General features: G+C 45.5%; 1 protein-coding gene across 2 annotated transcripts in view; it reads right to left on the minus strand.

The window, feature by feature from the left end:
- The window catches only part of PPP4R3A (protein phosphatase 4 regulatory subunit 3A), a 306141-nt gene that overhangs the window by 51699 nt on the left and 241341 nt on the right, over nucleotides 1-13101 (minus strand). For both annotated transcript variants that reach the window (XM_085626549.1, XM_085626548.1), the window contains exon 13: nucleotides 784-974. In XM_085626549.1, coding sequence (XP_085482675.1) covers nucleotides 784-974 — 191 coding nt within the window. The remainder of the gene's footprint in view (nucleotides 1-783; nucleotides 975-13101) is intronic.

A 13101-nucleotide genomic window follows, 5' to 3' on the forward strand; every position in this document is an offset into this window, starting at 1 on the left:
GTTACTGCATTCAATCTCTTATCAAACAGATGGTCACAAAAAATATGATTTAGAACCAAAGCACATAGTAAACATACATAGCTATGTAATAGTAACTAACAATTATGGTGATGAAGCGAGATAAAGCAAGTACTATCCCTTAATGTTTTGATGACAGCATGTCCTCAGCAAACATATGGGCAAAAATTAATAAGAAGAAAAGAGTTATATCTGAGTTGGGCTAATAACTCTTAAGGTTGCTAACTGTAGGAACAAAAACTGGAAAATATTGAAAGGACAGTAGTGGGCCACAAAAATATTGGGCAATAAGAATTGGATGGGTTAACTGATCATGAACAAACCTCAGCTGTACATAAGATCTCTACGGTTAACCATGGATGATTTAGTTTGGGGGCATACTTTTGACAGCAGACCTCAATAGCAGTACAGACTATTCTGCACAACTGCATTACAGAACAGTTTTATGTGCAATTTCAGTTTACCTGTACTCAATTCACATGTACCTTGTGATTGAACCACATAAAACTTACATAAATAGGTACTGAAAAATCCAGATGCCAGTACAACAAAACACACTATACTATTACATTAGCAAAACGCAAAGGTCATAAAAAGCATCTTCTAGAAACAGGAATGGAAGTACAGTGGAAGCATGCTTAAAAATGCTCTGCAATCATATACAAAGGGTAAGCACTCAACATTGATCACTAATTCAGAACTACAACTACATGCATATTCTTTCACCTTCGGACACAGAAAAAAAACACTTTCAGAAATACTTACATTTTTTCCTTTCCATAAATTTACTGATAGGATCTATAATGTCCTCATCAGTCTTTGCTTTTTCAGATGGCGGCACCACTGCTTCCCCATCTTCAAGCTCATCCTCATCTGTGTTGAACCACATTTCTTCCTCGTCTTCCAACGTTCTAGCATCCCTCCGGTACCGATGGTTCCTCAGAATAGAACGCATGCTGCAACAAAGTACCAAGAAACCTACTCAGTACGTTTAACATAACTCACTGAGTTCATTTGCATTACCACCAAAATTGTTAAAACAAAAGCGGTTGGCATTTTGAGTTAACTTTACTTTGCATGTTCTGTAAAGTGTTTCATAACACACATTGTTTTCCTCTCTAAACTGAATTTTATGCTCCCAAATTTTGACAGCAAGAAAGGCAAAAAACACCTTGACAGTAGTAGAGCGAGCTTTTAAAATAAACAATCAGCAGCAATATTGTGTGATTATTTACCATAGGTCCAAGTCAACACACATTCAATTTTCCATCGTCAAATCCATGGCAAAGAAAAAAAAAGGCTCCTTCACGTGAGCAGTGTACTTAAATTTGAGTAGACAATCAATAATTGATGGCATCCTTTTGGGTACCTTGATAATGAAAAAATTTTCACTAACAAGACACAAAGAAGAGCAATAATTCAAAATGTGGAAAGTGACTACAAAGAGCAGACACAAAAACAAGATTTTAAGCAAATGTTTCTGATTAGGGCTTAGGTAAATTGTGCAAAACGCCTGCATTTTAGGATACTCTTGAGCTATTAAGTAGAAGGCCTTTTCACCACAACTGAAAAAGGTTTCCAGTGCCTGAACTCTTGCAAAAAACAAAAGGGCATGATGTAGCTAGGATTCCACACAATCATTGTGTGGCATGTAATGCAAAACTGGGCTGAATGACAGATCAATAACATTGAGAGGAGTCAATCATACATTAGAATATAACCACAATTAATCAGTGCCAAAAAGTTACTTTCACAGGCCATGCAACAAACCTAACACTATGGGTGCATAACACACTTCAAATTGCGAGAAGTAAAGAAGGATTCCGTTTTTATCTAGAGATGATGGACAAGCTACTTCCATATTTCACAGTTTTCCAGCAAGGGTATCTTTCCCAGATTCAAAAAGTCAGAATATCATCTTTGACTACAACCCAAGACAAACAAGTACATTATGTAACTATCATCTTAGGCTACAATAAAAGTTGATTTAACACTTGTAAATCAGGACTCCTGAGTAGCATCTCGTGAACAAACATCACAATATTCTATTCCCAGTATAATGGGGGATGATTTGAATGTCTAACTACTCGTCATCAAACCTGGATCAGTGCAAGTTAGCAATCACTTGCTCTTAAGCTAAAAATTGCTCATACCAGCATTCTTCTTGTGGTGGAAGTTGGGAGCTGGCAGCACATTCTGTTTTCCGGAGTTGTCAGAGCTGTTAAAATCATTGATAGACATTTGAGGCATGGTTGGAACTATGCTAGACTGGGACTGTCCACAACAATTTTCAAGTCAGAACCTTTCGTTGTCAAGACATTTAGGCATTTAGTTAGAGAGGGAACTTCACCAGAGTCCATCAATATGCAGTTCTTGATTGAAGAATAATCCTTCATTTGTATCATATGCCCTTCGTTGGATTGTGTTTGTTTTGGTGTCTAAGAATTCATAAAAAGAAGAGCTATTTTTATTGATTGGTGTCAGATTTCCATTGTGTCAAGTTTCTTTCTCATTCAACTGCTCTGGAATTTCTAAGATTTTGTGTTTTATGAATCCAGGTCCAATCTTGGAAGAGTATTGCCCAACTTTATTTTCATATAGCATCTCTTGGTTAACATGTTTCTTCTATTACCCTTTAACACTTTAAAACAATGAGTGGCATACAGTCTTTACATTTCAGAATATATTCTTCCTTGATATCCTGTGTCAAACTATTCAGCCTTTACGCCATAGGTAGGTTTGTCAAATTTGGATGGAGGCTTGAATTTAAAGCCCCATTTCTATTGGTGGGTGTTGCTCTGTGTGGTGTAGATTAGTCTGGTATCCTTGACTTGCTAAAGAGTGTCCTTTTAGTCATTGCCCTGGATTTGCCAACATTTTTACTTTACTTCAGCTACCCCTGTAGGTGGGTTCTTAGACACCTCTGGAAGAAAAAGTTACTTACCTGCAGTAATGATCTTTCTGGTGAATACTCTACCTGCAGATTCCTCATTTGCAGAATTCCATAGGCTTGACTTCATCCGGAAATGTCAAAGGTCTCACGTCGCTGAATAGGGGCACGGTTGTCAAGTTGATGCCAAAAGCGGAGTTACATGAAGTCACTGAAGCAATTACGTGGACATCCATGCGTAATGTCATCAGTTTCCATGCATTCTTTCTCAGCCTTCAAGGAGAGTGGGCAGACTGAAATTGATATAGTGCAGTATCAAAACATAAATTGGGATCTTATTAACTTTCCCTGTAACTATCCATCAAACTTAGAGACGGGCAGGTTGGTTAGGAATCTGCAGGCAGATAGATTATCCACCAGAAGGATTGTGACCTAAGGTATGTAAATGTTTCTTCTGATGAGTACTTCTACCTGCAGACTAGATTACAAAGCAATAGCCTACTAGGAAGAGGGTTGATGGATGGTTAAACAAGGAAGTCCTGCAAGACTGACCTGGCAAAGTGACCATCTCTGTGCACTTCAGAAAGCAGGCAGTAATGTTTGTGAAAGGTAAGCAAAGATACACTCTTTGTGTGGTGTGGTTGTGTGACTTCATCGTGTAATAAACTCACAAACCCCTCTTGGGTATAGTCAGGCTCTTCCGCAAAACCTTAGCTCAAGTCTGGGAAGCTGTGGCTTCGAGCAGTCAGGCTTTGTCAAAGGAACAAATACAAAACATTTGGAAGTACCAAAACAGTTGAAAATGAAAGAAACGTGACACAAAGTAAATCAGATGCCAATTTATAACAAGCATTTGCAATGCAATAGGACTCGCATTTACGCAAGTTTAAGCTATTGGCATTGTAAATGACAATGATTTTTATTTATGTTTTAAAAACTTAAACAAAAGACCTAAAAAAATCACATTTTATGGATAAATAGAACAAAAGGAAAGATGAATATCACCCAGGGGCACTAGAGTGTTCAGTGACATTTATTGGTTAACAAAGGCATGGCGTAGGGTCTTATAATATAACTCGAAAAGCAAACTTTAAACACTGTGCTTTTCCACTAAACTATACCCTTCACACAGCTTCCATCTACCCTCTGACCTGCACCCCTAAAGACACAAAGGTCAAGGCATAAAAAACCCAGGAGAGCTCAGAATGCCCGGAAGCAGAAACTAAGAGGGTGTCGAGCTTTCTACTATACACAGAGCAAAGAAAGTGGTTTTATGACCTCAGGACAAGAGCTGGGGGGAGGTCAGAAAAAAACTAAATTCAGACTTTCTAGGAAAGACGCTCTCAGCCTAAACGTCACTTAAAAACACAGATTTTATTCATCTGATTAAAAAAAAAAAAACATTTCAACCAGAAGGCAAACTTAATAACCAATAACTATTTTTGACTTTCTCAAAGATACTGCTCGTATATATATTTAATTCTGCTTTCCACGTTTGTTAAACCACAATTAAACTGTGCACACCAATTAGGCACAATGCTTTCTTAAACCACGGTTCACAGAAGCAGCCATTGCAGAGACATAACCCAGTTCCAGGGCTTCCGGCTGCTTCATTAAACCAGAGTCACCTCGGACTCTTCCCTGCCCCATCCAGGTCTCTTCGAGTTGGGGAAAAACAGATGCAGAAAGATGAAATTCACAGACCGGCTTTAAGGTTGAACGCCTATGGAACTGGTTCTGCAGATCAAAAGACAAAACTCTATAGAGAAATGTGCAAAATAAGCAAGCTTACCGAGTTTACTGCACTATACTGAGATGCTCTCGAAGAATTCAAGAGGTGCTCACTTTAGTCGGTCTGTCCCTTAGAAGACGGTGGCACTGAAACTACCAGATAACCTAATGTGCATCAAACTGTTCTGTATATAAAATCAGCTTTCATGTACTTATATAACCATGTTGCATTTCTAAACACACAAACCAGTATGGTCTAGTGTGAGAGAGCATCCCTTCATGAAGTACAAGTAATGTATATCTCCAACTTAAAAGAAATTAAAAAATATACCACAGGGAAAGTGTGCTTTTATTTGCCTTCATGCATGTTTAAAAATCAGATATGGAATAATGTTACGTCATATCATGCCACATTTAAGCGATTGCTTGTTATTTGAGCTGCTTCCTGTGAGGAGTGCTCTCTCTCATGGTGCGCGGCGGCTGTGTACTTTCTTTCAAAACTTGGGTATGTGTCGGTAAACACAGTCTACTCCTTTGCCATTAATCCTTGCTCTTGTTCATGCCAGGCACACTTAAAATGGGCATATGCGAAACATGTACATGTATATGAGAAACATGCTGGAAGAAAGACATCAGTTGATTAACTGAAATAATGTACCTTTAACTATATTTATGCAACCAACGCGATCAAAATGGTAAATGTACACGCAAGCATGTACATACATAACCAGGGCTTTAAGTGGGATGAAAAAACTGGGGAGGGGGGCATCCCAAAGGCGCACAGCCGCTTGAAAGCGGATCGCTCCGTAAAATAAATAAGAGTGGCCACTATAGTTAAAGCGGACCGCGCTGTACAGTAAATAAAGATATAAAATCTGGCGTGTGCTGGGATGTCATGGGTGGAATAGGGGAGAGCATTAACCCCTTCCCTGCTCATGACGGAACCGTTCCGTCATGAGCCACGGTTGCCGTGTGCTCATGACGGAACGGTTCCGTCATGACAATCCTGTCGGCGGCCGCTCCGCCTGCGCGGCGCTGTTTCCCCGCCTGTGCGGGGCGACAACGCAAATGGGCGGAGTCATGACGGAACCGTTCCGTCATGAGCACAGCTCAACTGTGGCTCATGACGGAGCGGCTCCGTCATGAGCACAGGCCCGCCGCGCTGCCCCCCTGCCCCCCCCAGCGCTGCAGCGGAATGTCCGCAGCAGCGAAGGGGTTAAAGAAAATAGTGCTCACCAACTTATAAGGCAGACAAGGTAACACCACCGGGGAAAAAGGTCCAGTCGTTATGGGAGGTAACAAATGGAGACAAGGCGGTACCCAGGAGCGACCAACAAGCCTCATACTGAATTGGAAGCCAGCGTTTAAGAAGGACAATGACACCAGCCAATGAAAAGTATAGGCAGAGAGTGGGCGAGGCTTACAAACCATACTCTACTACTGCATGCCTCGCAGAGCAAGCAGCACATGCGCGTCACCGCTAGACTGAACCTATACATAAATCCTTCCTGGATGTCAGCAATCGAGTGAAGGGAAGGTGCGGAAAAGAGTGGTTCTGTACCAACCATATGAACAATAATCATTGGTACAGCCACAGGTGAGAAAAACTCAGGTCGTCTAGGTACAGGAATATTGGGATGTTGGAGCTCCTGATATGGGAAGCATCAACCGACATCTTCATGAAAGCTTGAGGTGCCGATGCTGAACCAAACAGAAGAAAATTGGCAGTGCGCAGAATCCACCACAAATTGCAAGAACGTCTGCCGTTACAAGATAGGGACGTGGAAGTATGCATCCAGCAGGTGAAACCATCCAGTCTCCAACCTGCAACATAATTAACGTACAAGTTACTTACCTTCGGTAATGATGTATCTGGTAGAGACGATTCTAGCCGCAGATTCCTTAACATAGAATTATCCCCAGGCGTGAGACTGGACCCGGAAAACATTCTTGCCCAGCATCTCTGCGCGCCGGGGGGCGGTACCACGCGACTCCTCCCTGACGTCCTCCGCGGGCATGACGTCAGCAAGGTCACATAAGCCCCACCCCGACACACTGACATCAGTTTGCTTCTGAGAACTTTTCCGTGCCACAACGCAGAGCCATCACAACAAAACTGAGGAGAACATGGGAACAGTGTGCGAAAAAACCAGAGAAACAAAATAGAGAGAAACAAAATGGAGAGAAACAAAATGGAGAGAAACAAAATGGAGAGAAACAAAATGGAGAGAAACAAAATGGAGAGAAACAAAAGGTGAGAAACATCACCAGGTGGCACAAAGGCACTAGAATGCGACCACAGCAGGAAAAGAGCAGAGCAACCCTCTGAGGAACAACTGTGCCAGCCAAGGCGAAAGCACCAGGTGGTAGTAAAGCACCAGAAGGCCAGAGCAGCGAGGCCATAGCAAGAAAAGCGCAAAGCACCACGTCGTGGAACCACCCTGCAAGCCAAGGCGAGAGCCATCCTGGAGGCACAAGCATGTGATAGCGTCGCGACAGAAAGAGAAAAAGAGAAGATCTGCAATCACAACCACAAAGGAAGGGCCACAAGTACGGAACAGAGGAGCAACAGCAATTCATCCTCAGACTACACTGCCAAGGATGGCCGCACCTCCTGACAGGGGCAGGAGGACAAAGGACAGGCAATCCAGCTGCAGACTACAGTGTCAAAGGGGGTGGGGGGTGGGGCATAACCTCCGAAAGGAGCAGGAAGGCAAAGGACAGGTAAAAGAACCCCTAACCAAGAAGATCGGTTGGTAGCAGAAACCCCAACAGTGGGAAAGAGCAAAAGCAGGCCCTCACGCTGGAGAGAAACCAGCTGGAGGGATGCCTGACCGGAAGAAAACGAAGAAGGGCCCCCACAGAAGACAAGGCACCCAGAGGGAGGCGACTGCAGAAACACAAGCAGAGGGTCCTCGCAGAATGGGGAGGAAGGGCGGGCCGTGAAGGAGTCTGCGGCTAGAATCATCTCTACCAGATACATCGTTACCGAAGGGAAGTAACTTGTACATCTGATAGAGACTACTAGCCGCAGATTCCTTAACGTAGAATAGATACCCTAGCCATACCCAGAAGGCAGGAGGGCCTGCGAGAGAGCCTCCCCAAAAGGAGAGACACAGGGCCCCAGCAGGGGACATGTCACAGGGACAAGGGGGGAAAGGCCAGAAAATCCAACGCCCAACCAAGGGAGAACTGCTCAACACCCCGCCGGGGCAGACAGCGCCAGGAAAGCCACAAGGAACACAAGGACCACCTCAACCCCCAGGGAGATGAGGTAGAACCGGAGGCAGGGTCCACCTGAAGAAACACATACACAGTGACAGAAGAGCTGTAGACACCCCAACCGGCAGCTGACAAGTCAGGGACGGGTGCACCGCCAAAAGTGCAGACAGAAGAAGAAAGGCACCAGAGAATGCAGCAAAGGCCACAGTGGTGGAGGAGAACAAACAAGCCTGCACTGGCATGCACAGCCAGCAGCAGACAACACCACGAAACGGTGCACCCAGGGCATGCGCTGCTCTGCGAGACTTATTGTAAGGGGGCTTCGTGTGTGTGTGGCCTATTGCTTGCGGTTACCCGCACGGGCGCCATATGTTTTGAATTATCTTGCCCAGACACGGGCGCGATAATACAAAACATATGGCGTGGTGCTCGCACGCACGACTCGCGGGACGCTATAGCTGCTTTCACTTTTGACGCCGCGCACACGCGCACCACTCGCGGGCTTCTTTGTCAAGTTGCACTGTCAGTGCTTGCTAGTGTCCTGTCTGTATGGCATTTTTACACACAAATATTTTTAAACTTGAGACGTGGTGGTGAATATTAAGGACATCTACTGCTTTGTATAATCCCAATGTTGCATGTTTGACCTTTGCGTGCACATTAAGGACTTAATGCTAAATGGGGGCCTCAGATTGACGCTGAAAAGATTTACTGTGCTAAAATTCAATTACACACAAGTAATTTGCAAAGGGGCATAGACTTCAGATTTCTTGCTGCTTGCTAACCCTGCAACCAATGTAATTCTGCATCTTACGTCTATTCGCAGCTATTACGGAAAGAGAAGCTTATATCTCCATCACCCAAGCTCTCTCATACACTAGAAACTATGATTTGTCTCTGGAATAGCCTTTCACAAATACACGTTTAAAATCAGAGTCATTTACATCGAAATGGTCCGATTTTATCTGCACTGCATTGCATGGACAAGAACGTTAATAGCTTTTATAAAGGTCACTCGTTCCCTGGAGATACTTCTGCGCCAGAATTTAAAATAAAGTTTGATGTTGGCAGAATTTATCATGTTAAATGACTAGATAAGGGGTTTCCCGTCCCTGCATCTGAAGAACACATTTATTTGCAACTGAAGAAAAAAACTGCTCAGTTCGCTGGTGACAGAATGAGTGGAATTTTACAAGCCATCCTCCTCTGGTCCATTACATCACCAAAGCGAGCTAAGGCAGAAGCCGCTCTCAGCCACACGGGGCTTAAAATAGGCCCCCCTCGCCCCCTGACATTCGTACACTGCAAGTGCATCGCTTGTTACAGAGTAAAGTACCCATTTGCTGTACAATCTAAACGTCTTTAAAATGAGCCGCCCGTTAATGGTGTTTCCAAGCATCGTATCGACTTTTTTTGCTTCCGATGTGAATGCTTTATGTGGAGGTGTCGAATTATTAAATTGCCGCTAGTTCAGTGTGTTTGCAGGTATGAAAATGTAGCTCACTTTTTCAGAAGCTAGCACATGCCCAGATACACGGTGGCATCTCCGCTTCCTCATCCCGCCCCTTCCTCTCGCTCGCCGCCGCCGCCACTGATCAGTACTGTGGAAATTTCCACTGCTGTGAACCAGACACCAGTGGAAGGCTCTCGCGGAGCCTGGCATGATAATATAAATGTAGGTGGTGGGAGGGGAGAAACACAAAGCCCTCTGCAATGCTGATACACTTTCACTCGTACAAACATTTTAAAAAAGGCAGGGAGTGGTACGAGGCTGAACGGTGTGTGTACACACCCCATCAGATGCTTGTTGGAAAGGCAGGGTGTTCAATGATTGTTTCACGAAATACAGCACTCGCGCTTAATTTTAAAGGACATATTTCAAATGGATATTCTGTTTGTTTTGTTCTTAGGTACGTGCCACGGACACACCGAGGTGCCACATGCTGTAAGTGCATGTTTTGGTCAACCTAAAGTAGTCCTGTTGTTATTACTCGCTTCTGAGAACGTTAACAATGAAAGCTGTTAATTGCCCATTTATGGGCCCGAGGCAAAGGCACATAATGAGGAGATGGGCAATTAATAGCTGTTAATGCTTGACAGCATGCAATTAATGTCAGCATTCTACGCAATCAGAGTGTCTGCACCAGCCCCAGCCTTCCTTAAAGGATACAGAGATAAGGAATATGCTACTTACCAGTATGCATCTGTTCTTGGCATGTAGAGCTGCAGATCTATACACTGTGCATAGCTCGCCATCTGGTGTTGGGCCCGGATGTTTGCAGTTTATTTTTCCTCTTGGAAAGTCTTTGGAAGTCACGAGTTCGGTGACTCCTCCTTTGGTTCGTATTGCGCATGGGCTTCGGCTCCATCCTCCGATTGTTTTTCGCCAGCAGGGAAAGATGGAGCGTAGTAGTAACAGTAAAGAAACCCATGTGTCTTGTATCTAAATAAGATAAGACTGGAACGGATACAGGTAGCCGGGGAGGCGTGTATAGATCTGCAGCTCTACATGCCAAGAACAGATGCATACTGGTAAGTAGCATATTCCGTTCGAGGCATATGAGCTGCAGATTATACACTGTGCATAAATTATATAGCAGTACCCAACCCTAGCGGCGACCACCGGCATCGGTTGCAGTTGTTTGAAACAGTGTTTTTAGTAAAGCTTGCCCACACTAGCTTGTTGCTTGGTTTGCACATCTACACAGTAATGTTTTGTGAAGGTGTGCGGTGTTGACCATGTCGCTGCTTTGCAGATGTCATCTAGTGGTATGTTTCCTAGGAAAGCCATAGAAGCCCCTATCTTCCTTGTAGAGTGCGCTTTAGGGGGAACAGATAGCGTTCGTTTTGCTTTGTGGTAGCAAATCTGTATGCATTTTACAATCCACCTAGCTATCCCTGATTTAGAAACAGGGTTGCCTTTATGTGGTGGAGAGAAGGAGACAAATAGCTGTTTGGTTTTCCTGAAAGGTTGTGTCCTTTGGATGTAGTAAAGTAGAACAAGTTACTTACCTTCGGTAACGATGTATCTGTAAGAAACATTAGTTAGTTAGATTCCTCACCTTAGAATATCCCCAGGCGTCAGACTGGATCCGGAAGATTTTTCGTCAGCAATACCCCTTGCGCGTCGCTAGGCGTCGTCTGCGGATCCGCGTCCGTCGTCGGCGTCGTGCGCCGGAATGACAGAGTACTTAGACGCCGCCCTCGCGCGCTGACGTCAGTTCTTGTACATAGCTTTCCGCGCCAGGAACGCAGAGCCATGCAAAGACCGACACTGGTGCCAAAAAGAAAATCTAGGGGCCTGAAAAGGATAACCTTAACCCTAGATGTCAGTTCGCAGAACGGGGAGGATGGGTGGGTCGGTGAGGAATCTAACTAACTAATGTTTCTTACAGATACATCGTTACCGAAGGTAAGTAACTTGTTCATCTGAAAGAAACACGTTAGTTAGATTCCTCACCTTAGAATAGATACCCAAGCAATACCATCCCCGGAGGTGGGTCTGCGAACCAAGATCACACCAGAAAGTCCTGGAGGACAGAACGGCCAAAGAAGCCATCCCTCCGGACTTGGCTGTCAAGGCAATAATGCCTGGCAAATATGTGTAGCGAAGCCCACGTTGCCGACTGACAGATGTCCTGCAAAGGGACACCTCGTCCCAAAGCAGTAGTAGCCGCTGTGGCCCGAGTAGAATGGGCGCGCAGCCCAGCAGGAGGGTCCTTTTTTGCCAAGGAATAACACATTTTGATGCACAAAACGACCCACCGAGAGATGGTCCGTTTGTGCACAGCTTTCCCCTTCTTAGCACCCACGTATCCAACGAAAAGTTGGTCGTCCACCCGGAACTGCTTTGTGTGGTCCAGATAAAAGGAGAGCGCACGTGTTGGGTCCAGACGATGGAGCCTCTCTTCCTCTTTGGAAGGATGCGGAGGCGGAAAGAAGGTGGGCAAGGTGACAGACTGCCCAAGATGAAATGGAGTCACCACTTTCGGAAGAAAGGAGGGACGAGGCCAAAAGACAACCTTGTCCGGATGAACAGAGAGAAAAGGAGGCTTAGAAGATAAAGCCTGGAGCTCACTCACCCGTCTAGCCGAGGTGATGGCTACCAGAAAAGCAGTCTTAAGCGTCAGCAGACGAAGAGGACAATTATGAAGAGGCTCAAAGGGAGCGCACATTAGAAATGTGAGAACAAGATTCAAGTCCCACTGAGGCATTACAAAAGGGACAGGAGGGAACGTGTGAGTAATGCCCTTTAGAAAGCGTGTAACTACAGGGGACTTGAAAAGAGAAGGCTGATCAGGAAGCCGCAAGAAGGCAGAGATGGCAGCAAGATAACCTTTCAGGGTGCCCAGGGCAGAGCCCTGCCGGGCCAAAGAAAGAAGAAAGAGGAGAACCTCAGAAAGAGGGGCGGAAAGGGGATCCACAGCCTTTGCTGTGCACCATGCCACAAATTTGTTCCACCGGCAGGCGTATACCGTCTTTGTGGAGGGACGCCTGGCTGCCAGAATGATATCACAGACTTCAGGAGGCAAGTCAAATGGCATCAACTGCCGCCGCTCAATCTCCACGCATGGAGGTGGAGGCTGGACAGGTTCGGGTGGAGGACAGTCCCCTGCTGCTGCGACAGAAGATCCTCCCGAAGGGGCAGACGTATCGGAGGATCAGTCAACATACTGAGTAGCTCGGGATACCAGTATCTTCGTGCCCAATCCGGAGCCACCAAGATGACTTGGGCCCGGTCGCGCCTGATCTTCTTCAGCACTCTGGGCAGAAGTGGTATAGGCGGAAAGGCGTACAACAGACCGCAACTCCACTCGTGACGAAAAGCTTCGCCGAGCGAGTGCCGCCTTGGAAATTCCAACGCGCAGAACTGCTGACATTGCGCGTTCTCTTCGGTGGCGAATAGATCTAACCAAGGCTCTCCCCACGGCTGAAAGAGACCTTGCGCCACTTCGGAGTTCAGACGCCATTCGTGATCCATCATGCACCGGCGGCTGAGTTCGTCTGCTCTGGCGTTCAGAGAGCCCGCCAGATGTTGAACCACTAGGGTGACGCCCTGGTGTTCCAGCCACGTCCAGAGGCGCAGAGCCTCCTGACAAAGGGTCCATGACCCCACCCCGCCCTGTTTGTTGCAATACCACATGGCGGTGGTGTTGTCCGTGAACACCTGCACGACACTTCCCCTGACAGAGGGAAGGAAGGCTTTCAGTGCAAGTCGGATCGCTCTCAACTCCAACAGG

The sequence above is a fragment of the Triturus cristatus genome, chromosome 9, assembly GCF_964204655.1.
Source record: "Triturus cristatus chromosome 9, aTriCri1.1, whole genome shotgun sequence".
Classification (NCBI taxonomy): domain Eukaryota; kingdom Metazoa; phylum Chordata; class Amphibia; order Caudata; family Salamandridae; genus Triturus; species Triturus cristatus.